The 25796-nt window shown below is 43.9% G+C and overlaps 2 protein-coding genes and 1 non-coding gene across 4 annotated transcripts; 2 read left to right on the top strand and 1 right to left on the bottom strand.

The window, feature by feature from the left end:
* The first annotated feature begins 125 nt into the window (after positions 1–125).
* On the top strand, positions 126–3009 carry rps12 (ribosomal protein S12). Of its 2 annotated transcripts, XM_053445961.1 has the most exons (7): positions 160–217; positions 341–387; positions 1100–1150; positions 1552–1680; positions 1879–1981; positions 2217–2318; positions 2922–3009. In XM_053445961.1, the coding sequence occupies exons 2-7, from the start codon at positions 374–376 to the stop codon at positions 2982–2984; spliced, it is 462 nt and encodes a 153-aa protein (XP_053301936.1). In that variant the 5' UTR covers positions 160–217; positions 341–373; the 3' UTR covers positions 2985–3009. The 2 variants fall into 2 exon arrangements, with proteins under 2 accessions (XP_053301937.1, XP_053301936.1); XM_053445962.1 differs by lacking the exon at positions 1100–1150 and having other exon boundaries at positions 126–217.
* LOC128460706 (small nucleolar RNA SNORD101) lies at positions 1387–1462 on the top strand. The gene has a single exon (XR_008342239.1). It is a non-coding gene; the product is annotated as a small nucleolar RNA SNORD101 (small nucleolar RNA).
* Positions 3010–3933: 924 nt separating the features above from the next.
* Positions 3934–24936, bottom strand: eya4 (EYA transcriptional coactivator and phosphatase 4). The gene is made up of 18 exons (XM_053445160.1): positions 24891–24936; positions 22484–22605; positions 19247–19330; positions 18618–18695; positions 17852–17918; positions 17558–17718; positions 17171–17314; positions 16919–17001; positions 15576–15750; positions 14193–14329; positions 13851–13934; positions 10192–10281; positions 9788–9846; positions 9269–9429; positions 8093–8207; positions 7811–7932; positions 5592–5692; positions 3934–4773 (listed from the first exon to the last, which is right to left on the bottom strand). Exons 2-18 carry the CDS (start codon positions 22599–22601, stop codon positions 4693–4695), a joined length of 1860 nt encoding a protein of 619 aa, XP_053301135.1. The 5' UTR covers positions 22602–22605; positions 24891–24936; the 3' UTR covers positions 3934–4692.
* Positions 24937–25796: the final 860 nt, after the last annotated feature.

Genomic DNA, 25796 nt, shown 5'->3' with positions numbered 1-25796 from the left:
TCACAAAAAGTATTTTTCATATAAGTAGGAAAAGGCTAGAAGTGTGAGTCCTGTGTGTGATCGACCTCACTTCACACACAGTTTATCAAGCAAACTCTGCACAGCCAAGCAAACCGGATCAGGCAGAGCGCCGGACGCCTCCAGGGGCCTGCTGCCGATAAAGCAATGTCGCGCACCGATGACGTCCTCTTTACCAGCTGCCCGAGAGGAGGATCGGGTGCGTTTCTTCATCAGCGGCTCAATCCGCCGGATTAATCAAACATCTCCGTGTTTTAAGTCATCGCGGTGACATGTGCAACATGAATAATGACTCTCCTCTCTCCTCTGTTCTTCATTGCAGAACTTTTAGTCCCCCATCCATCGATATTCTACTATGGCCGAGGAAGGGTGAGCATGACGCCCAATGTCCGCCATAATGTTTTAATGTGAACCAGATACTCGGCAGGGAAACGGTGTAAAGTGTAGATCACGCTGTCTTGGACCTTGGCTCCATTGTTTGTGATAAGTTTCAGTTATTTATCTGTGAACCTGCGCAACTTAATCTCACGTGAGCTAAGTGGCTAGCCTAGCTGCAGGCTGAGTGTTGTAGCTAGCATCTTGGTGCACATGTGAGCTGTTACATCTTTCACACACATCTACTACAGTCTAATGCTGTGTAGGTGAGCTCTTGCTAGCTTGCTCTGCTTTGTAAACACATAGAGAGATGGCCTCCAATGCATCATTTCACTCTCAAAGTCAATGTTAGCTAAAGTTTAAAAAGACTCAGAGGCAAGAGTATCTGATGTTACCTTTTGAATGAAGTGTGACTGTAGCACGAGCAAAGTTTAAACGCATGCTTGCAAATTTGATGATAAAAAAGTGCATCTTGTAGATTCTTGCTAAAGTGATGTGAGGGGTTGCGGGTCACTGTTTAAAAACATGTCCTATTCTAATTGTCACACTCTAGGTGTCCACTTCATTAAATCATACTTGTAATTGTGTTAATCACTGTCTGCTAATCCTCCATTGTGTTTTGACTTGTGTGATTATGAGTGTGTGGGTGATTTTGCATAGTGGCCTGGTCCTGTATTGCCCAAAGTCAATGTGAGTGTAATTGCAGGTTACCGAGGGAGTTTGAGGTACCTGGAGGTAGTGACCTTCCAGGGAAAGGGTAAAAAAAGATATTCCAAATTCAACATGTATAAATGGCTAATTGGGATGCTGGAATCATTTAAAACCATTGAATGTTTTGTATTGATAAGAGGCCCAGTTGTCGTCAGAAATATTGCTTAGTGTTGCTTTGTTTACAGATGTAAAGCAAGAATGAAACCTCTTCCTTAAGAATACAAATTTAAGTTTAAATTTGCAAGTTGATTCCAAACCTGTCCTCGAAATGAGCTTTCTGTCGCTTGAATGATGACTTTACATTCTTTGTCGGATACCCCTTCACTCTTCAATGAGTGAGAACCGCAGTCTGACGCGCTGGAAGCTCAAATGAAATTCGCTTGACTTCACATTGCCATTTTCTGTCAAATAAGTGGTTTCATCTATGTCCTCGACCCTTTTCCATAGCGTTGCTGTTGCCGCTGCCGCTGGAGGTGTGATGGATGTCAACACCGCTCTCCCTGAAGTGCTCAAGACCGCACTAATCCACGATGGCCTTGCCCGTGGTATCCGTGAAGCCGCCAAGGCTCTGGATAAGTACGTACTCTAACGTTATTTCACTTGATAAATACCGTCTCATTGATGGGTGGGTCACTGGTGATATTTTGGCTCCCTCTACTGAACTCCATGTGGATGAAATGCCATTGTTACCCAATTCTCGTCTGAGATGTGTCATACATCTCCCCCCCCAAAAAAGGTTGTATAGCCCTTGAATTAACGAGCCTTGTCCCGCAGGCGTCAGGCCCATCTGTGCGTCCTTGCTGCAAACTGCGACGAGCCCATGTACGTCAAGCTGGTGGAGGCCCTCTGCGCCGAGCATCAGATCAACCTGATCAAGGTAAACAGCTTCCTGGATCTGGGCATTGCACCAGTCTGTGTTAACAAAAATCCTTAGACAAGACTAAATATTTCTGAATAGTTGTGAACTCACAGCTCAGTTGAAGGGGTTTTGCTATGTGTAGCCAACAGTCCGAGCATGGCTACCTTCTAATTTCACTGAAACACAGTATGAAAGCATTGCACTATATTTAGTATAAGCAGAAATTTAGATTGTCATTTTTCTTAATTTTAAGGTTGATGACAACAAGAAGCTCGGCGAGTGGGTTGGTCTTTGCAAGATCGACCGTGAGGGCAAACCCCGCAAGGTGGTGGGCTGCAGCTGCGTCGTGGTCAAGGTAAATTAAGCGCTTTTTAAAAAGTTTTCTATACTTTTTTCTTTATATGTAACAAGTCGAAACTTGCTGTTAAATGGATTAGACCTTCTTTGCCAGACAAGTCCAGGTGCTGGGCCTTGTGCCCTGCAGCTGTTTTTTAACTCCTGGCTATATGACGGCCCGGGTACGAGCCCCTTCATCTCTCTGTGGTGTCTGGGGTCCCTGAAGATGGCTACATACACAACATGGAAACACTTGCCATTATTTAATACTAGGTCATCCTGTGACTAACCTTTTATAATCTACATAACATTGCTTTGGAGTCTGTACGTCTAGAAAGTAATTGAGGAAAACTTAAATGCATTTTAATTGCTCAGTAATTAAAACATGTTGTGGTACTGACACATGGTCCAAGCATTTTCAAATTAAAGAACATGATAACATCCTGTTTGAGGATAATTGTGTTTGTACAATTAACTGGTTAGAATTAGTGTTTCAATGTGAATCAGTCTGACACCAGTGTTGCGTTAGAATGTTTTTACATTCAAATGTCTTTAATGTTTTTCAAAGATGTGAGGAAGTTGTGTGCCCAGTTCAAACATCCATTTGTTTGTCTGTCTTCAGGACTATGGCAAGGAGTCTCAAGCCAAGGATGTGATTGAAGAATACTTCAAAGCCAAGAAATGAGCCGTTAATAAACGTTTGAAACGAATCTGTTGTCTCAGTGTCCTTTTTTATAAATCATTTTACATATTAAAGTGACCACTAAGACGTTGGTCACACTAAAGTAATTGATTGTTGTCTTCAGTCTGTTCAGATGGAGATCCCATCACAAGTGGTCGGTGCCCAGTTGGTCTATCCCCACCTAAACCTGTCTCCTGGTATCACTTGTGTATCGGCTCTTTTCGCTGCTTGATGCTTAAAACATGCATTTGATTCAAAGCTGTCATTTACACCTGCTGTTCTCTGGAGGTGATGACTTTCAAGTTGAATGTTGGGGCTTTTGAAACTTGAATGACACTACAGGAACAGTATGAGGTATTCAGTTGAAAGACAACGGTTAAATAAATTGTATTGGATTTTGCTGCAACTCTTCTTCCCCTAACTGTTACCACGTCAAGTTTCAGGAGATTTTACTGTAGAATTTCTGGGAACTAAAGGTAAATTAGGCTAAATTTCTATTATGGCACTCATCTAATGGCTACATTTTCATTATAGAACTCATTAGCCAATTTTTATTAAAATATCCAAAAAAGGTGACATTTCACCTCACGCTTGATCATGGAGACTCCTGCTGTCACTGTCATGTTTCATAAGAGTTTACTGTAGAATCTCTGAAAAAATGATAAGCAAAGTTGGCTACATTTTTATTATAGCACTTATCACTTGTTCATATTAAATATATATAGCTAAAATCCTTGAGATCCTGGAAACGTACAGGAAAAGGAGCGTTTAGCCTCTGGACTGGGTGTGTTTCATGCGAGTGAAGAGACTAGATTTTTCTGCGGGATCTCACAAAAACACGATAGTGTAAAGAGTATTGTGTTTACAGTAATTTGAAAAACGCAGCATTATGGAGTACTGCATCAGTGTTACCAGTGTTAAATTTCATTAGGGAAGACAAGATGCATAAAGGTCATTTGGATAATGTTTCTCCTTTATATCTACATACATAGACATTTGTGAATAAAGAAAAGACATTCAAACACATTAAGGCACAACACATCATTACGCACATTCTCAGTTTCTCAAAAAAGGAAAAATTACAAAAAATCCAGAGGCAAAAAAAAAAACAAGACCCCAAAACATATTTATTTTCCATGACAAAAGCATCCACCACTGCCCTTTAAGTTTTAACATTAATAATTTACACAAGTTTTCTTGCACAGACTGCATTGTTGTGTTGTGATTATACCACCAGGAAAAATGAAAAAAAAAAATAATCACAAAGCAGTTATCCCTGCACACAAATTGCTGCCTGTATAGAGACGCCCTCATCGAGAGAGGATGGTTTAACCCCAGGTTACCACGACAGTCCTGAAACTAGCCTGGGTTGTCGGGAACAAACCAAACATCCTCCCAGGCCAGGGGAGGTCTTCAGCCTGTGCACGCGGAGGTCCGTCCTCAGCTTCAGGGCCGGAGGAGGGCTTCCAGCCGAGTCATCTCTTAACCCCACTGTCCTCTCATTCACCTCCTTTCTCCTCTGCTTTGCTTCTTAAGACCGTTCAGAGTTTGTAAATCCAGATGTTCAAAAAAAAAAATCACAACAATTGCAGTGTATTGTTTGTTCTTAAATAGTTATACAAAAGAAGGGGGGGGGGGGGGGGGGCTGGGTTGCTGCCTGGCTGACCAATGTCCATGATGACATTGCTTGAGTCCATATTGCTTATAATAGCTACAGGTACTCAAACTCCAGTGCTTGGTGTAACGCCAGCAGGTCAGAGTGACTGGATATCCTCCAGAAAGGCATGTTGTGCTGTGGAGAGAGAGACACACACACACACGCGTCATTTAAAACCAGCAGCACTGTCGTTACAATTCAACGCACACCACCACCTGATATCATGCAAGCTACGCTACAGTAGCTTGTAGCTGCTTGCTTTGCAGAAGCACTGCAGACAAAATCCATGCAATCCTAAAGGCGTAAAGGAACGACTCGGCATTTTTCAGAAACACGCTCATTCGCTTTTCTGCTAGTCGTCCAACTCTCTGCCAGAAAGCGAATAAGAGTATTTCCAGAAATGTCAAACTATTCCTTTAACTGTCCCAGCACCCAACATTATGAATGAAACACAAAGCTGGAGAAGAAATAGGATTCAACATCTCCCGGTATATCACTGCTTGTAATCTGCTTTCTCGTGATATAACTTTTCACCCACATGAACTACAATACCCAGACTCCACCCACAGCTGGATTACAACCAGCGTGATGGCTCTAAACCAATGAGATTGCCCAAAGCTTAATCGCTGTGTACATTTGGGCGTCCATTCATTTTCGGCTTCAATCGAGCATGACGACAATCAAACTGATTTTAGAAACACAGAATTGAGAATCTATTAATTTAGATTTTCTTTTTCTCTTAATTCCTACAGCGCAAAATGTACAGTTTAAGCCAGGCTTCAATCTCACATTTTCACTTTTAACACTTGCGATCAAAAGTTTTCCGAAAGAAAGTGAACGATCAAACAGCAAAACTGCTACAGCAAAGAAAGGCAGGCGTCGTCCAATCAGAGCTCACACTGTGTGGAGAAGGCGGGGGGAGGGGGTTCACGGTGAGGTTGCGGGTCCATTACCTTTTTGGCCGCCTGCTCCTCTTCCACACCGTCCCCAATAACAACATACACTACTTTCCTGCCAAACCTTTGCATTATGCGTTCAAAGCAACTCTCTTTTCCTGCAAAAAAACAAATAAACAAGGGGGGAGGAAGGAAGGGGGGGGGGGGGGGGGGGAATCACATGGTCAGAGGGGTCAGAGTTCAGGAAGTGGTTTGTTTACCTGGCTGGCCGCATGCTCCTCGTCCTTCCCATCGCCAATCACAACATATGTAATGTTAGTGCCAAAGCGGGAGACTATACGCTCAAAACAGCTCTCTTTGCCTGGAGACAAACAAATGGCTTTCACAGTTTTTTTTGCTTTTTTCTCTTTGTTGTTTGGATGGAAATGAAACACAGGAAGAGGCAGAGCTGCGTGCAACACAACAAAAAAACACACAACAACACCAGTTTCCCACAACACATCGCTCACTTTGATTCCGCCTGACTGGGCCGCCTCCCCAGTTTAACTCCAGGTAAATATAATCAGCCTGGTTGCCATGACAACACGAGGAGAGGATGGGCCCGTGAGTGATGTCAGCGACCCCCCCCATCCCCAACACAAATACACATGATATCGAACGCAGATAAAGTAGCTCCATATGCAAAGTGATGCTTCCAGGAATGTGAGGGAGACGGCATCTGTGTCTTAAACCTTAAGGTGGTTGTCATGGCAACCACACCGCCACGTCCGTTTGAATTACGGCAGCGTGCGGTGGAACTGGGTGTAACATAAGTGTTTAAACACACACACACGCACAGACACACACACACACACACACACGCATACACACTTGGCTTGAGTTTTTCTTCCCTAAATGTTTTGGCTCTGTGCGGCCCCTGATCCAAAGTTGTTTTGTTTCCTGTGTTCAGACTTGATGCTCAGTTATAATATAATTTAACGCTGGCCGCAACTGCGGTACATTGGCGTTACCGGCGGAGGTTCGGTCTCACAGAGTGCGTTCAGAACGTGGGCGTCCGGCCTTCACCGTCCCGTGGGTGTCACAGAGTTGTTCGAGGACAGATCGGGATTATGTGAGGTGAGCACGGATATTGAGTTTAGGTTTGAGTGCGAGCTACAAGAGTGAAGTCTGGGATCAGACAAAGCAGATTCAAAATGGCCTCAAACCCTGAGTGCTCATTTGCAAGGTCGACAACAGCAGTATTTTTATGTACCTGCATAAATTCCACTCACTCAGTCCAATCACTACTTCAATAAAAGTAGTGCAGTGTCTGTTCTAAACCTCCCTCTTTCTAATGTTAGAAAATGTTGTGTTCATCCTACCTGGTTTATCTGCGGTGAAGATTTTATAGTCAAACGTCAATTTTTTATATTGCTTTATTACATGTGTGGCTTATATATGTAACAATATTTAAATTATTTTATGTTTTCATTTATTGCACGTTGGCTTTTTCAGAGATCTGTTGAGGAACCTACAGAATCTACAGACTAAAGCTTACAATCTCTGAAGATAAAAGCTCTCTGATTCAGCACGGTATAAAGCCTTGCAGCAAAACAATGGACTTTGTGCTTTTACACGACCACGGCTGTAGTTTATCGGAGGACGTAGAAGACGTGTTCAAATTAGTCCACAGTTCAATAATAATACAAATCAAACCAAATTCCACACTGCACTTCCCTGGGCCCTCAACAACTCACAAGTTAGGTTAATTAAAAGAGTAACAGTTAACAATATTCTAGATATACACTATAAATAAATCATTGGGAATTTTTCATAGACTCTAATCTGAAAATCGACACTGCATAGTCTAAGTGTGGGGTCAAAGATTTGCTTTCCCCCCTTTCTCCCGCTCAAACACACACACACTCACACACTCACACACACACACACACACACACACACACACACACGTACTATAACTCGAAACATCCCCGGCCAACCGCTCAGTGAACCTGAGCCAAACTAAAGCCATAAGTTAAATATCTGGACGGGGAACAGGATATCAGTCACACATGGAGTAGATGAGGAGAAACATCAAAAATAATGCATAACCAACAAACACACATGACTCTAGAAGCGTTAACATATCATACAATCAAAAACATAAACACAATTACAATCTAATTGGCTCCTTTCCACGTTATTACTGTATTACTTCCACTGATGGTTGGAATGTGTATTTATGCATTAGATTATTGGCTTATGATTGATGGTGTGGTTGTGCGTTATAGTCTTACCTATTTTGGTTGCGCTGTAAATATTCTCGACAGGGAAAACAGATCCCAGACTATATAAGAGAACTTTAGCCAGAGCTGGTATGAGCTGCGTCGTGGTCACCAACACGTTTACACAGTTACTCCTGCGGGACAGAGAGGAACAGAGGGAACGGGCCGCGTAAAGAAAGGATAGATAACGGATAAATGGATCATTAATCAACGTCTGATGCTGACGGATGGCTTCACACTCTCTGTACAGTTGCACAGTTGAAAGAATACAGCAAGTGCAACGCGAAGTGGCACCTGGAGCTGATGATGGACAAGGACTTGAGTGCGTGGGTGAGCCAGGAGTCGGTCAGAGCCTCCACCTCCGCTCTGAGCTGCAGCCAGGCGTCTCTCTTGGCGGGGCCGAGCAGCCCTGAAACACAGCACAGACTCATTTAATCCCCGGAGCAGCACCAATGAAAGCACACAGAGCAGAGCAGTAGAGCTCAGGACATTGTCAACATGTATGTCCTCATCTGTCCTATAACTTTGATGTGAGTCAATTGGCTTTGGTGTTTTCTATCACAGTTTCATTGCGCCTTCAAATTGTAGATTTTGTTGTAAAAAGCTGTTATATAAATCATTCACATGGGCCTCGAAATAGAGTTTTAATCTCCTGTAGTCATTTTAAAGTTTCGACGAAGAATTACATCCATTTTTGTAAAATAAATCACTGGAGGAAACACGGAATAAATATTGATTTTAAAATTTTTCATGAAATTTGTTGAATTAAACCTCAAACATTCGGTCAAAAGCAGAGTTGTTGCACAGAAACATTGTTTATTGTCACTAAAAAGATTACCTTCCCGATTAATAGGTACATTTGTATGAACATACTGTACGTACTATGTATTAGATATTATGAATTGTGTTATAACCAGGGTTTTATCTGGGCTCCTAAAAGGTCGAAAATTCAGAATTTTAGGCCTTAAAAAGTCTTAAATAAGTTTAAATATTACGCCTTGAATAGGAGGGTGTAAATTATGTTTATTTAAAGCTACTTCTGTCATACTTAGATTAGTCTTTGTGTTGTAGTTGTGTAGTTAATGATACACATATTAGCACGCTGTAATAAAACTACAAACAAGACCAACGTGGAACTGATACCCCCTCGGTCAGAAGTATCTCAGTACCCTCAGCTGGTCTGTGGGAAAGACTATAGACACCTTCTGCTATACTTCATTCTATCTTCAATAATGGGGAAGTGTAAGTAATTCTTGGACTATGATATTTCTTCATATTTGTAGTGCTTGACAGAGGTCTTACATTTCATTCATTTTGGACTTAAAATTCCACTTAACCTGCAGAAACCCTGTTAACCAAAGCAGCTGTAGTGAGCATCAATTGAATAAAAACTCTCGGCACTCGCTCTCTTTTATCAGACACTACATAAACAAACATGGTATCCAGTGAGCTCCCGTCTGACTGGCTTACCCCCCACATTGTTTTTGTACGTGCTATACATCTCTTTGACCCGTCGGTAGCGGAAGGCCAGTTTCCTCATCCAGTCGACCCCGCCGCGGACGCCCGTAGCCAGGCACAGGTTAGCGCTGGTTGCAGCTGCATGGAAGCCATCAGTTGCAAAACTGTAAGTACTGTCAATAATAATGATATGTTTTATTTGAAAAATCTGCTCTGTTAGAACCAAAAAGATCCAATTGTTATTTTTTATTTCATGATTCAGTATTATAAGAACACAACTTCTGAATGCATTACACTTTGAAGGCTTGAGTAAAATATGCACATTTTAATTAAACTAATTGATTTAATATTACTTCAACAAAAATAAGAGTTGCAAATATAAACATATAGTCATTTATAAGTTTCTAATAATAATAATACATTGCATTTATATAGCGCTTTTCAAAGCAAGATAAGAATGAAGTATACCTAGAACATTTTTAAACAATAAATAAACATTATCAGGTGTTCATATTGTATACAAGTTCTCACCTTAAGTCCTGGCCATTGTCATCTGATGACACATCATCAATATGTACCTGATCACATTCCTGTTTACACAAACAAGAAACAAATTAAACATATGATGGATTTATTAAACAATTGAGCTCATAAAATAAGAGTAATGATCAAAATAACGTACTTAAATGTAAATATAAACGGTACCAGGTTTTTCTTTGAATAAAATTTTCTATGTAAATAATATTGCCATTGCCATTACAGCAGGTGGGTGCTACCAAATTTAAACCACTAGAGGGCAGCAGTAGTATTTCACTGAATGACAGCGAGTTTTAAGAAACTGGTGTTGTTGTTGTTTGTGGCGAAATGTAATAATTTAAGCCTTGAAGTTTTCTAAATGTGTGTGCGTGTGTGTCTGCTGACGTCTGCTCTCTCACCTCCAGGTCATTGAAGAATAAGTGTGTGTCGGCCAAGTTGAAGATCATCTCCTCCATCCTCAAACCCAACGTGACAGCCATGGGAGGGTCCTGTCCGAGGAAGAAGATATCATCAGCACGACGTTACTGTGATGACCAATTATTACCATATATTTTTACCCTCTTCCAGACTTAATTGATTTATTAAATACGCAAAATAACAACAAAATCATTTCGGGTCTTCCCAATTCAACTTCCCGATCCTCGTGCGCCCCCTCCCCCCCACAACTTGCAGAGTTGGTACGCTCCACTCATCACAGCAGATGCTGACAGACAGGTTGCACTTGTTCTGTCCCATCAACATTCCTCATGCTTGGTAGGGGGTTGTGTTTGTGGGGGGTGAGAGTAAGAGTGTCTGTCTGCATTTGTGTGTATTGCAGAAAGTAGGTACCCTCCAAGGGACTGATATGTGGTATGTGAATGGTTAGTGTGTTTGTGTGTGTGTGTGTGTGTGTGTGTGTGTGTGTGTGTGTGTGTGTGTGTGTGTGTGTGTGTGTGAGTATGTTTGGGAGAACGTGGCCTATTCTGCCAGCCCCGGGGCTCAGCTGCAAAAACCATCATCTGTGATAGGTCAGCGAGGGTCGACAGCCCGCCCGGCGATTCGCTGACGCCGTCAGACGACCAGAATAGAAAGACACTAACAGGAAGGAGAGTGAAAGTGAGTGAAGAGGGCACACACACACACACACACACACACACACACACACACACACACACACACACACACACACACACACACACACACACACAAACACACACACACAGAAACACACAGAAAGAGAGGGGGAGAAAGAGATGATCGGCATTCCTGAGTGTGAGAAAGTGCCAAAAAAAAGTGATTGCTCCATAAAGTTGAAAGCTGTGAAGTGCGTACGGCGCTCCACAAGTTAACAGCCGCTAATAGTGACAGGAGCAATTGTGACTGTAGTTCATTCCCTGCTTTTTCTGTCAGTCACACAGACAAGAGGCACTTAGCTTTGTCTCTCAGGTAATGATTACGCTGGCGGCCGGCCAGAGGAGAGTTACGGACAAATCCACGTTTGTCAAAACACTCGCAGCTGAAATGTGTTCGCTCCCTCCGCACGGTTGAATTTGGCCGCGCTTGGGGCTCCAGAAAGGCTGAGGTGGCTTTTAACTGCAACACTTTGCCAGACAAGTTAAATCAATCAGGGAGAGTTGAAAATATTACTTTGGTCTGGCGAGGGTCGCCCTGAAAAACAATTCCTCTCTCCACCTCAGCTATTATCAGCCGAGCTCGGGAAACTTGACACTTCACGATGATGTGAACATTATCGCGAATGGTTACAACAACTCCGGCAGTTTGTGTCTCTGTGCGGTAAAGAAATACGTCCATATGTGTATTCACGAAGAACATCACGGAGAAGAGACATGTCCTCAGATAGCTCCTCGTGGTTGCTATGTCAACAGCGTAAACACTATTTTTGGAGAGGTGTGAACAGACACAGCTGCTACTCCACTTCTTCAGGTCAGCGGCAGCAAACGAGGTAGAAAGAAATGCTCCAACATATATTTCAAGGAATGAAAACAACTTATTTATAATTAGTTTGCAAGTAAAAGGAACTTATGGCGTATAGTACTACACACACAAATACACACCCACACTCACACACTCACACAGCGTTGTGTCGACATGTCTTCAGGGGGCAAACCTTATCCTAACCTAACCCTAAACCTAAACTTAACCTAAACCTAATCTCAACCTAACCTTAAACTATGTCTTCACCTACGTTATAAGGACCATTACCTGGACCACACGCACACACACACACACACACACACACACGCACACACACACAAAGTTTTACAACACACCAGGGCCTTTATAAAATCCATTAAATCTGAATAGCCAAACATTAAATTCCCCAAGTACAAAGTAACTCAGTTGTGCATCAGTGCCCACAAGCCCTTTCTGTTAAAAACCCTATGTTCCGATGGTGCTATTGTGTGTGTGTGTGTGTGTGTGTGTGTGTGTGTGTGTGTGTGTGTGTGTGCGGGGCCAGTTTTCGTTCCTCTGCCAAAACAACATGTCAGAACGGACGCAAAAGCCCGCACAGGCAGAATGGTGGCGATGCTGGGGCCCACAGGAAACGACGTCACCCAATAAAAATCTGAAGCCCTGGCCACATAGGATGATCCCAGATCAGCGCCAAGAGCCATTAAAATAAAGGAAACTATAAACAGTGTTGATGTTATGAGTGAAGGTGAGACCAGCTAATAAGTCCACAGTGAAGTTAGAAACCAAAACCAGTCCAGGTAGAATAATATGCACGTTAAAATGGGATTGACTCGAGGGAAGCATGATCAAATTAATATTTCAGTTCTTAATAAGTAGTACATTTTAAGACTCATTAATTTTATTATGTATGTGGTCATCGTCATAAATTGTCCATAACTTCCATGAGGTAGTTGATGTAATGTTAATAATGTGCTAAGGTAAAGGAAGCTTTTTGTGAGGTTGTTTTATGGAAGCCGTAATAACAGGAAGAGGTTAAAACAAAATATACCGAGGTGTGTGTGTGTGTTTGTGTGTGTGTGCGGGATGGGAGTGGGGGGTTATCTAATGTTAATGTTGTCATTGGACCAATTTCCTTGTCGCTATTACCTTCAAAAATATAACGCATCGTAAAAATGTAGTGGAGTAAAAATTACAGATATTTGCTGATATATGTACTGGAGTAAAAGTGACAAGTACTTTAAAAAACATCTACTTAAGTACTGATACATGAAAATGTACATAAATACAGTAATGAAGTAAATATACTGCATAACATCCCACCGGTAAATATGCTCTCATAATAATGGTATTTGAACTAGTAAACATGAGTTCTATTCGATCCTGTAGAAATCACTGTATTATGAATGTACTCTGTTTAAATCCTATTTAGCTCATTAGTGGATGATCTTGTTTCGGTATATCTCAAGGAAACTTATATAAATATGACTGAGATTATAAAAAAAAACATCTGAAAAGTGTGAACAGGACGTGGAAATACTTCTTAGAGCCCTGAGTAATGTTTGGACCTCTTCCTGCAAGGCGAGCGATATGCAGCCTGTGAGTCAAAGCCCGGGGCTGAAAACAGTCCAAAGGTCACTCTCTGCAGGAGTGATTGTGAGGCTCATAGTCGTGAGCTCATGGCAATAACTGGAGGCGAGCAGGACGAGTGTATCAGCAATATTCTCATCTGCTCCCCTCTTGTCTTGTTTGGACTTTGGCAGCTGGACAGACAGAGAGCTGTTTAAAGAAAGGAATTAAGTGAAAGGCGATGAACGCCCCTTCAGTCCTGATTCCCAGTGAGGAATATGCCCTCGTCTCAACATGCTCTCCTGGGCCGGTCAGTAACAGGATGATGCATCACCACTCCCAGCGCCAGCAGAGCGGCAGCTACGGCCTTTTGGGATTTTTGAAAACTGGATGCTTCACTTATAAAACAACGGTTTTGCCCCTCGGAGAAAGATTCACCAAGCTTCGTTTAATCCCCATTATACCAGTAACCTGGGATTCAACGTCTGACAGGAAGATGGATCGACGGATGTAGACGCCGTCGGGTCGATTCCACAGTGAACACAGACAGACAGGGAAGGCACGCTGATGATCTTACCTTTCCATATTTCTGTGCGTAGGAGCCGGTGAGCAGAGAGTGGAAGACAATGATGGTCTCGTCCAGATCCCACACAAACACCCTCTAAGAGAGCAGAAAAGAAAAGCAGACGCATTAAAGGAGGCTTTTTTCCCCTGAAATGATACATCCATATGCACATGCAAGCTCTAGAGGACAGTGACATGGGTGGTCCCACTCTTTATCAGCCTCTCCCCCCTCGTATTTTGAGACTTAGTGAGCAGAGGGGACGAGGACCAGAGGGAATACCACAGATCCACCCAGAATGAATGGAATAGTTGGTCGGTAATGTAAGGGACGCTCGGTCAGCGGGTGTTGTTTTACCTCCAGGTCGCTATCAGGGGCAGGGGACGGGTTGTTCTTGCGGCCCCTGCCCCGGGACTTGGACCCCCCACTCCGGCAGGCCCGGTCGTCCAGCTCTTTGATGGGCGTCGAGGGGCTCTGCACCGTCTCAAAGTCCCCTGAGAGGGAACACAAACACACACAGGGACATTTAAAGACATTTTAAATTGACAAATCTGTCTTGGGGCATGCGGGCGATCACAAACTACACTCGGATTCGCTGCATTAAAGCGACAGTAATGATGCGGTGTGTGCTGCTTATCCCGCAGGTGCTCGGGAGTTGTATCCACTTCAGGAAAAAAGCAATAACTCAAGACTTTGTACACTAATAAGCCATCTTGTCAGGTTTAATAACTCAAGGTAATTGGCAGCACAGATCCACGTAAAGACAGACAGGGAGAGAGCGTGAGCAAAGGTACTACCGCTGCTTGGAGTGAGTCACGTGCACATGTGCAGATTTAACGGAGGACGCGAAAAGAAAGACAGAAACTGTGCGGTAATTCACAAAAAGTGAGGTAATCCGACGCTTCTCGCAAAAGATACCGTACATACGAGATTCTGCAAGAGCACGAACACACACACAGAATTGTGCTCCTACACACACACACACACACACACACACACACCCTCATACTAATGCCATATGCTCCCACTGCTGTGTGGTAACCAGAACCAGACTCTAAGCTTCAGCTCTCATATTGTTATGTCTCAATCAGGGAGAGAGGGAGGTGGAGAAACAGGGGAGGGAGGGCGGTGGGCTAAAGACACAGAAAGACACGGGGAGCATGTGAGCGACCGAAAGAGAGAGATACCGAGCGTAAAAACAAAAAAACAAAAAAAGAGAGACAAAAAGAGAAAAAGTGAGAAAGGCAGAGAGCGGCAGAGCGCCAGTGACAGGAAGAATGATAAGCTCCTTTAATCAGGCCTCCTGAATTACAGCCAAGACAAACCAAAGAAAAATGTGAAAAAAATATGAAGCCATATTTCTGCACATATGGGTGCACTTTAGCTCTTTATTATTTTCTCTTTCCTCCACTTTCTCCGACTTGTCTATGAAAGTGCAATATTTAACATAACTGGGCACTAATCAAAAAACCTCTCGGGCTAATGTCAACACACGCCGATTCTCCAATTAGCCAGCGTGGTGCCAGGTAACTGTGGCTACAGGCCTGAAGTCACTTCCTGTGCTTCATCATAGGCGTGGAAAACAGGGTGTTGAACTCAGTTACCGAGAAAACTGGGGTGTTTGTTTCCAAGATGCTGGGGCCACAACGCGATGTGGTGAGAAAAGCTTTTGACGATTTTGTTTGCTTATTTCGGGGCGGAAGAGTTGTTAGTCCTTGTGTGTTTCTGTTTAGCACAAACCTGGGTGAAGTTCAGCGGCCTGTCCGGTCATGGCGGGGGCGGGATCCTGCAGCTGGTAGGCCGCCGTGGAGCCCGTGCCGTCCACGCTGTTGGAGCTCATATAGGTCCCGTAAGTGGAGGCGGAATAATACTGGGCGTACTGGTTTTGGCCGAACGTCGTATATGAGGGGTAATCCTGCAGAGAATAACATCAGTTAGAAGCAAAGAAGGAAAGAAACAGGGAAACTGAGATGTTTCACTTTTCTGGGAAGGTTCAGACTGACTTTTGAAGATTTTACAAGTCTTCCCTCGCATTTCTCTAATCTTTTATTCCCTCCATTCTGTATTTTATATCTTTTTTATAACAATTAAATCCTTGTGTTGCTGCTTTTTACAGACCCAGTGGAGATGGGCACTTTTACGAGTCAGCTCTCTAAACCTGTCACTACGTCCATCTGTACGAGTCCTTAAAGTCCATAAACTGGAGCACACCACATGAATGCACAAACACACACACACACACACACACACACACACACACACACACACACACACACACACACACACAAACAGTTGGTGTGTAGTCAGCAAAGTGTGTGTGCAAACGTGCATTTTCAAACAAACTGTACACATACTTGCTTTAAATCAGTCGCTCAAAGTTTCTGTCACGCTTGCTTTCTCTTTTTCTGTTAAACTCATACACTTGCACACACACGCACACACACACACACACACACACACACACACACACACATACACACACACACACACACACACACACACACACACACACACACACACACATCCCATTCCCCTTAATCCACCCACACGGGCCAAAGCTTGACTTTCTTCCTGTAAACAGCCACATCTATCATGGTGGGACACTGAAATCCCCCTATAAGCATTTTACTACCACAATACAATTCATCATAAGGACGAAGAGAAATACTCAGAACAAAACGCTCTTTCACAAAGACTAATTCTCTGTTTCTCTCCTTAGTTTTTCCCCCCAGTTGCGACGTCACAGTGTAATTACATTTCATTTCTTAGAGCCGCCGCGAGCGAGGAAAGTTGTGTGGGTTTTGTGCAACTGCAAAACCACTTCTGGTCTCGAAATGCTATCGCCACTGCTTCGGCACAAAACCCCCGGTCTTTTGTGTGAGCCGGCGTAATGAGGAAAATGACGTCCGCTTGACCACTCAGACCAAACATGTGACGTGGTTGATCCGCTATGGCAAGAGCTCCCCTAGGAAATGAGCTGCTCTTATTGGCCTGGGAAAGTGAACGCTGAGAGTTTAAGCTGATGGACTAGCCTGCGTGCACGCAAACTGACACACGCGCACACACAGCACACACACTCGTACCTGCTGTGTGGCAGTGTAGTTGGCGGGGTTGGACACTGAGTTGTTGGTGGTGTAGAGGCCTGAGGAGGGGGTGAAACTGGAACCTGGAGCGGGATAAGAGAGGAAAAGTCACGGCACAATAAAAGTTCGGATCGTTTTTCATCAGGAGTTCAAAACTTGGACGATTCCCCCAATTTCTTTATTAACATCAGAATGCATGTGTTTTCTGAGTTGAGGTGACAAGTGGTGCAGGTTTGTTGTTGCACGACAGACCTGGCATCTGATAGGGCGAGTATGCCGTCTGGCCAGGCTGAGGCGTGGTGAAGCCGGGGCTGTAGCTGAGGCCTGTCTGCAGAGGAGACTGACTCTGGGCCAGGCCGCTCTCCGTCTTGATGCCCGGCAGCATCACCCCAAGGTCTGTGACGAGAGAGAAACATTGAATATTGTACAAAAAAGTGTGAGGAGGGTATGTTTTTGTCTTAAGATGTGAATAAAAGATAAACAATTTTTTCCTGAATAAGAAAAAACATTTAAGACTCTGTTTTTGTATTAAGTTGTTTAAAAAAAGACAAACTGACACTTTTAATATTTTTCTATTTTACATAGATTTAAAATGGGTTTAGACTGTGAGTCAGTGCATATGTGTGTGTTTGTTGGTACCGTAGCTGGACAGTCCATAGGCCTGGCCTGACTGGGAGTAAGCGGTGTAGACGGAGGACTGCTGCATGCTGCTGAACTGGGGTTGGCCGGCGTACGTCGGCATAGGAGGGGCCGCGGGCGTGGAGAGGATGTGAGGGTAGGGCCTGGGAAGGACGGAGAGACTGAGAGGTGATGAAGGTGCTGGGCAGATTAGAGCACACAGGAGCTTTAGCGGGTGAATGGGTGAAATTTGAATCGAGATATCCGATAAGGATTCTCGGAAAGCAGCCTCCGTTGTATGTAAGTCAGACTTACTTTGACGGGTAAAGGGGAGGCGAGTACTGGTGGGCTGAGCGAGGGCTGTATCCGCTGCTGGTGATTACTGAAAACAGCAGAATGATCAGAAACAACAAGGAGAAAACAAAGTTACGGACGGTGTCGACTCAAATCCTCTGTTTTCTTTCACATTTCACAAAAAATCACTCCTGAACAGCACAATTCAAGGCCCTCGGCTCGCCGGGGCTGAGACTGAGTTCCAGTAAACACAATTTGAATCATTTTGAATGGCGGGGAGCCAAGTTATTTCATTTTAGAGAGCACTGTAGTGCATGGAACCCTCAGAGTGGGCCTCATGGTAAAACACAATGTCTGTTTGTGGTCATTGAGATGTCAGAGCTCAACACTGACAAACACCCCGCTGCTTTCTAACCCTCGCTGTGTGTTTCCTAATGGTTTTCGCGGATCAGTGTCTGCGTGTGTGTGTGTGTGTGTGTGTGTGTGTGTCTCGCAGTGGAAAGGATCACGGGGTCGTGTGTGAGTCTATAAAAAAACGACAAGTGCAAAATTGTCCCTCCCGCTCCCTCATCCCTCTGCCAGCCTTTGATGACGCAATCCAAGGACAGGCCATGCTTCATGGGATTGAAGCTTTCAGCGGGCCGACCGCTGAGCCGCAGCGGATGGTGGTGTTTGTGTGTGTTTGCGTGACTGAGAAAACAGAGCGAGAAAGCCCTGAGACGACAGGTCTGACACGTGGGAATCTCTTTGTGTGTATGCAGCAAATAGGTTTATATATGTGTGTTACCTGAGCCGGCGTATGTGTCCAGTGCTGTGTCGCCTGTTGTGGTGACTGTATCGTTGTTGTTCATAGGCTCTGTTTTCACTTAAGGAAGAGGGAGAGGATCGGTGTTAGGGGAGGCCGGTAAAGGAAGTACCATCACACACAAAGAAAGCCTTATTGAGTCCAGAGCAGGAAACTACCATGCAGTTCAAGTACGGGTGCAAATGTTGTGTGCAGGGTTCCCACAGTTTTCAAATGACTTTCTGTAACCAGGTCAAAACATCGCAATCCCTGTAAGGTTTTTTATTGTTTTTGTCTCTTTTTATCCCGGGAAAGATTTGAAAATTAAAGTTTTAAAAATGTGATCATTCAAGGTAACACTTTGTTTACATCCCCAGCTAATTTGTCAAATCCTCTCCAATGTGTTGACTGGTGGGAACCCTGCAAATCTATAAAAAAAACTCCATTGTGATGAATTCACACTGTAATCCAAAGACAATAGAACACGGCACAGCAAACAAAAGAAATCAGCAATTCTGACACAAGAACGTCCCGTGTATGACGAGCCTAAACTGTATGAACCCATCACTTTTTTGCATTCAGCTTATATGACTTCTGGCCTGGGATTTACACACACACATGCTCCTCTGTACCATAGTCCTTGGAGCCCGGGGCGAGGGGCGGGCTGCTGCAGCCCAACAGCCAATCAGCCGTGTTTAGAACGGTCATAGTTTCACCTAAAGGGGTGCAAGGTGGGAAGGTTGTGAGGATACGACACACCGAGGACCTGGCGTGTCTCAGGTCAATGTGACATGGTGATCATTTTCAACACTCGTAGTATATTTGTATCGTGAAAGGTGTTTTTAACTGAATAGTTTCAAATTCTGGAAAATACACTTATTCGCTTTTTACCGAAGGTCGGAGGAGAAGCTAAATATGACAACGCACCTCGGAAGGTCATGAATTTAAGCATCATCAACATGAGGAACTAGCAGATACTACAGGAAGTCACTATACCTAACCTTGAAATATAAAAAACACAACTTGCTGCATTTTTGCATTGGTTTTCCAAAGGAAAGTGGAAACTGGAAAACCCCGTTTTGCCCTCCACCAGCTCCTGAGGGAAATATCTAGTTCTTTAGTGGCTAAATGCTTTGCTATGTTCACCGGCTGGTCACTATCTGTTTTGCTCAAAACAACAGCGTGATGCTGCTGAGCCTATACTGACCGAGTAGTGAGAGGGAGCTTTAGCAGGGGGGTTATTGAAAGCATCTGGTGATAATTGTCTGTCGGTCATGAACATAACCTGTATACAAAGATGGACGACACGTCTCCACTTTCTCCCATGATCCAAATGAAGCCAAAATATCCCAGATACGAGAGCTGCCATTTTGCACATTTGGAGCCAGAGTGTGTGCAGTAGCAAAGGGGGATGGAGCCGCGGTAGCGAGGTCCCACTCATACACAGGCTTGATCATCATGCCCCCCCACCCCCCCCAATTTTATAGCCTCAATAACTAATAACAACCAAACCTATCAGAAATATAAGCAGTCGGACACACATCGGTGTGATAAATACTTTCTAAAATGACTTTTTAGGTTGCATATTTAACCTATACTGCAGCCCACCACCAGGGGTTAATCAAGACACTTTGGCTTCACTTTTGAGGAGCTGTCATGTCGTCCATCTTTACACACAATCCATGGTCAGTGACTTTAAGTGGCATAAATAGCTTAGAAGTAGTCAACTGATCCACTGTAAATATAGAAATACCGGTTATAGCTACTTTAACAAACAGTCATAAAAGTGATATCAAAGTGCTCATCCAAATGAAGTGAATAAGAGTATTTGCCAAAACGTCGAACTAGTCCTTTAAATAACAGTCATCTCTCATCACACGACCACCTTTAACATCCAACATCTGATTTCATTTTCTCGTCACTCGCTGCACATGCTAGACACTCGTCATTACGATCAGAGGGCGCCCTTTAATTCGGTACAACTTCATTAATCCCCCCGGGGAGCAATACAACCCATCGGACGAGCCCTAATGAAGACAAATGAGTTGCTATGGAGATGGCCCACTGGCTGGAGAGCCGGCTGATGTCAGGTGAGGGGAATGTTGGGTATGTAGTTTGTTTTGGCTGCGAGCTTGCAGATCCTGCGCTGTCTGCTTAAACCATTAACTGTGAGCTCATCAAGAAATGATTTAGCATGCTCTAATATGGTCTGAATGCACCGTTAACTCCTCTCTGAGCGCGGCTATTTCTGTGTGCGTCTTTGTTTTGACAAATCAAGTTGACCGAATGCAGCAATCTCACTTTTTCCATTACATTACTATTAAAGGTGGCCCCCGTAGCCCGTTAAATCAGCAGTAGATCAAAGCCCTGCCCTCAACAAAAGCACTTACATCCAGCGCTGTTACATCAAACCGCCCCATCAAAAACAATCCCACAGCACAGAGAATGGGAGAGGGGCACATCACGGGTGACAGGAGGGGGGGGATAGATGAGAAGAAGGAGAGAGACTGACGGACGGAGAACAAAAAAGGAGAAACGGAGCGAGAGAGAGTGGGACAAAGGGAAGAAAAAGAGAGGAGAGGGATCGCTGGTGTTGACATCTAAGAGAGGGGAGAGGCTTTAATGCTCTTGTAGAGGAAATAGTTTCCAGTGGGATTTTAGGCTTGCACCCAAACATATATACAGATACACACACGTACACACACACACACACACACACACACACACACACACACACACACACACACAGTTTGCAAGCGGTTAGCAGAGGAGAGCTCCACTGTGTGTTTGCACACATTCTCCAGTGGTTAACTCGAGTGTTCATGCCAGCGCACATGTGTGTAAGTGTGTGCATTTGCATGTGCAAAGTTCTTATCTCTGCATGTTGGAAAAGTTCTGGCTGATGATTTTGCAATTGATTTCATTTCATTACATGACACTCATCTAATACCCTGCCCGAGGTGAGTTGCCATTTCAGATGAAGACGTGGATTTGTCCAAATAACACTTGCAGAGAGCTGAGTGATAAGTGGGACGCTGCTCTCATGTCTGTTTGTGTAAAGGCTGGAAGTTTGGAAGCGATGGAATTGAATGGTTCTGTCCAACAAAATCCGCTTTCCAGCAGCTAACTAATCAACGAGCAAAGTAAAAAGTTGCTGTTTACGACTCTATATAAAGATTGAACACTTTCCATCCTGCACATTTAAAGACAGAGTCTGTGCGGAAGCGATTGGGGTGGGGGTTGGGGGGGTACGGGGGTGGAGCCGCAGAGGTCCCGCCGAAAACACGCGCTCGACCAATCGTGAGTCAGTCTCAGCTGTCAATCAGGACAGAAACCGTCTTTGAGAAAAATCGATTTGACCTGTACTTTGTCCATGTCCCATCCACTAACATGGAGGAAGCTGAATTTATGACCTGTACTGCAGCAAGCCACCAGGGGGCTATCAGGATGATTTGGCTTCACTTTTGTGGAACCTTCATGTCTTCCATCTTTGTACACACTCTGCTTGTTTAAGGACGGTTATTTGCCAAACTATTTCTTATCTGTGTCCTGTGACTTCCTGGTGGCTCTGCTGGGTCCCACTCCAGAAATAACAAATTTCGTCAACTAATACCACAACTAATTTTAAAGTATTTCTGTCCGTGTATTGTTGCTCTCTGGGGTTTCAAATTTATACAGACAGGAAAGTGGTATAAATCTTTGTGTAATGAATGCAACATTATTCAGTGGTTGACTTTGATTGACTCAACCAAATAACCCCAACTAAATACTGTAAGTTTAAAGGAACAACATGACGGTAAAACTTTATTTTGAACTGTAAAACTAAACAACTGTATTCATGTAGCAGCAAACACGTCCTGCCTTCTCACCTCCTGTTCCATTGGTGGTGATGGAAGGGCTGCCGAGGCTGTTCTTGTCGAGCTTGGAGCCCGTCGAATCCACAACTCCCACGCGGTTATGAGGACTGGCTAGGTCCTGCATTTCCATAGACCTACAGGAGGGAGGAAGAGGAGGAGAGGAAGATGGGATGAACTGGGATTTTTGAATGGATAACAGATCAACAGCGATACGCCCACACAGCTGGGAATGTCCCACCTCCATTTATGACGTGAGGATGTCAGTGAACACATTGGGTGACACGCGGTGACACAGTGACACACACACACACTGAGTCATAAACTTCAAGCTTCTCCGTGCCACTTAGCTTACATGGGCATGTGCTCAGGGGCGCTAGACATTGTCTGCGGGCCTGTTTGCTCTTTTATAGAGTGTGTGTCTGTATATGTATACGTGTGTGTGTATGTGTGTGTGTGTGTGTATGTGTGTGCACGCTCACTTCTGGGCTCCAATACAAACTCACTGCCTGCCAGCATGCTTTACTTTTACAATGTGTTCCACATGCATGACTGGGACCAACCAGCAGACAAGGTGGTAATGATAAAGTGAGAGTGAGTGTGTAATAACCTGAGAGTGTGTGAGGGTAATTGGCCGCAAGTCAAAGTAAATATAGAAAGGAACAGGACGAAGGTACGTGTTTAAAGTTTTCATGTAGTACTCTGCATTTTCATATATCTATGTTTGTTGTTGATTAGATCCCTCTTGTTTATTACTGTGGCAACAACTAACGGCCAATGAGAGGTGTGAATGTTTTTAATACATTTTCATGCATGTGCACAGGAAAAAAAGATGACTCTTCATCACTGCTGCCACAAACCCACACACTGACGGGTTCTTTGGTGAAAGACAGTTTAATGTTGAGTCAGTGTGTGTGTGTGTGTGTACGAACAGTGCCTCGTGTGTGTTTGTGTGTGTTTGTGTGTGAGAGCCCTGACTCAGGCTGCCCACAGGTTGGTCACACTCTTGCTCTTGTGTGAGACATCAAAGCGAGAAATGACAGAGATGGAGGGAGAATTAAAAAAATGCGGGCTGCCGGTCTACCACTGTGTGCGTGTACACATGTGTTTGTGTGTGTGCGCAAAAAAGAGAGAGTGCACATCTGTGTGGCGGTCTGGAAGCGGTCCATCTCAATGCTATGGGCAGATAGCATCGCCACACATGACTGCAACCCGCAGTCAGACTGACAGGTATAAACATCTAGCTTTCAGCGGACGAGCGAGAGACGCGGCGAGCGGGCGCAAAAGAAGGAACGCACAAAAGATAAACACTATAAATCAACTCTCTGTGCACTCTTTTTTTCTCTATTTACAGCTAAACATCCATTGTGCTCGGCTGTAGACTAAAAACACTGATCCCTGTTTTAACATCAACAGCGCTTTATTGAGATTATCGAGCCAAGCCCCATAACTTCAAACATGATGTCCTAAAATATCCCCGCCGTACATGGCAATAAAAGTTAAGAACTTTTACAGATTATGCCTCCACTACTTCTTTTTATTCATCCCTTGCGCTCGGGTGCTTCAACACTCTTGTTCCATCATTTTCTTTTTCATCAGTCAACAGCAGGAAATGATTCTGTGTCTGCTCCTTGTCTATTTTCTTCCCCCTCTTTACTCTCTCGCTCCTCTTGGGAGGCGATGGCAGGAGTTGGTGTTTCATAAACTCGTCTCTGGTTTTCACATCATGTCTGCTCATTGAAAAAATATGCGGCACCCCATTAGAATGAACTATGGATCGTGTATCAATAAATTATGATGCACCCGTAAATAAGCCTTATTGTCAATACTGGTTAATCTGTGTCAAATTATCAATAACTCTTTTAATATATGAAATGTCAAATAAAATGTGTCCAAAACTGTAAGATAATCATTTTACAGTCACATCAAATCATCTGATTTCAGAGGCTGGAACCTATTTATTATTTATTACAAGTTTGAATAATTATAAATTTGTACTATTCTTTCTTGAAATAAATATAATAAAATAGCTGCAGGTATTATTTCTCTGATGATCAATTTATCAATTCCGCAGTAAATAATCAATATAAATGAATTACTGCATGTGTTCCATCATCTTATCCTTATATTGGATCAGTATATATGTGAGTGTGTGTGTGTGTGTGTGTGTGTGTGTGTGTGTGTGTGTGAGTGTGTGTGCACTGAAGTCTTGGGAAAGTGTTGATGACCTCATCACTAGTCGCAACTGCAGTGAAACCTCACCTCTCTGCACCATGAGCAGAGAGAGCTGGTACACACACATCGTACCCACGCACACACACACACACACACACACACACTCATATTGTGCATCTACACGCACGTGACTTTCTAAAAAACCCTGATATTGTCGTATTACGTAAACAACCACATGTGAGCGTACCTGGCGTCTGAAGGGTCTGGAACATGAGATTCACCGTGTGATTTCTTCACCTGCAGAGAAACCAGAGCAGAGGAAATGTTATGAAACATGCACACACACACACACACGTACACCACCCCACATATTACATACACACAATAACATGCAGTGTTAGTGGGTCATCCACTGGCCTCATAAAACAAGTATTTATGACAAATTATTTTAATATCTTGCTGGCAACACTTCTTAGAAAGAAGGAGAAATAATAGATCAAACTCAAATCTGATCTTGAATCACGTCAAAGTAGAGAAAACATCAGAACACCTCGGCCTTGACTTTGAAAACGCACCACAACTCAGGACCCACCGCTGAAGTGCTAACGGACATCTAAACGACAGATATCAACTTTCCCTTGTTCACCTCTGACCCTGCTCCAGCCCGAGCCCCAGCCCCTTCCTCAACCCTCAAAGAGTCGGGAGGTCACGGCGGGGTCACGTCAGGTCACCGTGCTCACTCTTCACCCTTAAACGGGTCAACGTCGACACTAAATCGAGTCTCGACTTTGGGGGGGGGGGTAACCGAGACATTTGGTCGTGTCAATCACTCGAGCGCTGGGGCTTTTTCCTTCATCACACACACACGAGGAAAAAAAGAATTGAGAAAACACACTTCAGCCTTCAGCCCCGGTGCCTCACCACCCCGGAGCGCGCCGGCCACACTGACACACAGGCTTCTTTTTTTCAAACATTAACTGTGTGTGGCTGCATGTGAGGGTACGCGGAGCGAGACAACGGACCAGCGGTTCCCTATTAAAATTCCTCTCTCTTATTTGGAACAGGAACTAATTAGAACAGTAAATGCAGGGCGGAGCGAGGGCCAATGTGTACCAGCTGCCCCGTAATCACTGTGTCAACACACTGTCGAGGT

This window comes from Pleuronectes platessa, chromosome 17, assembly GCF_947347685.1.
Source record: "Pleuronectes platessa chromosome 17, fPlePla1.1, whole genome shotgun sequence".
Taxonomy (NCBI): domain Eukaryota; kingdom Metazoa; phylum Chordata; class Actinopteri; order Pleuronectiformes; family Pleuronectidae; genus Pleuronectes; species Pleuronectes platessa.
The sequence above is the reverse complement of the archived record's forward strand: the minus strand, read 5'-3'. Positions and strand labels throughout refer to the sequence as shown.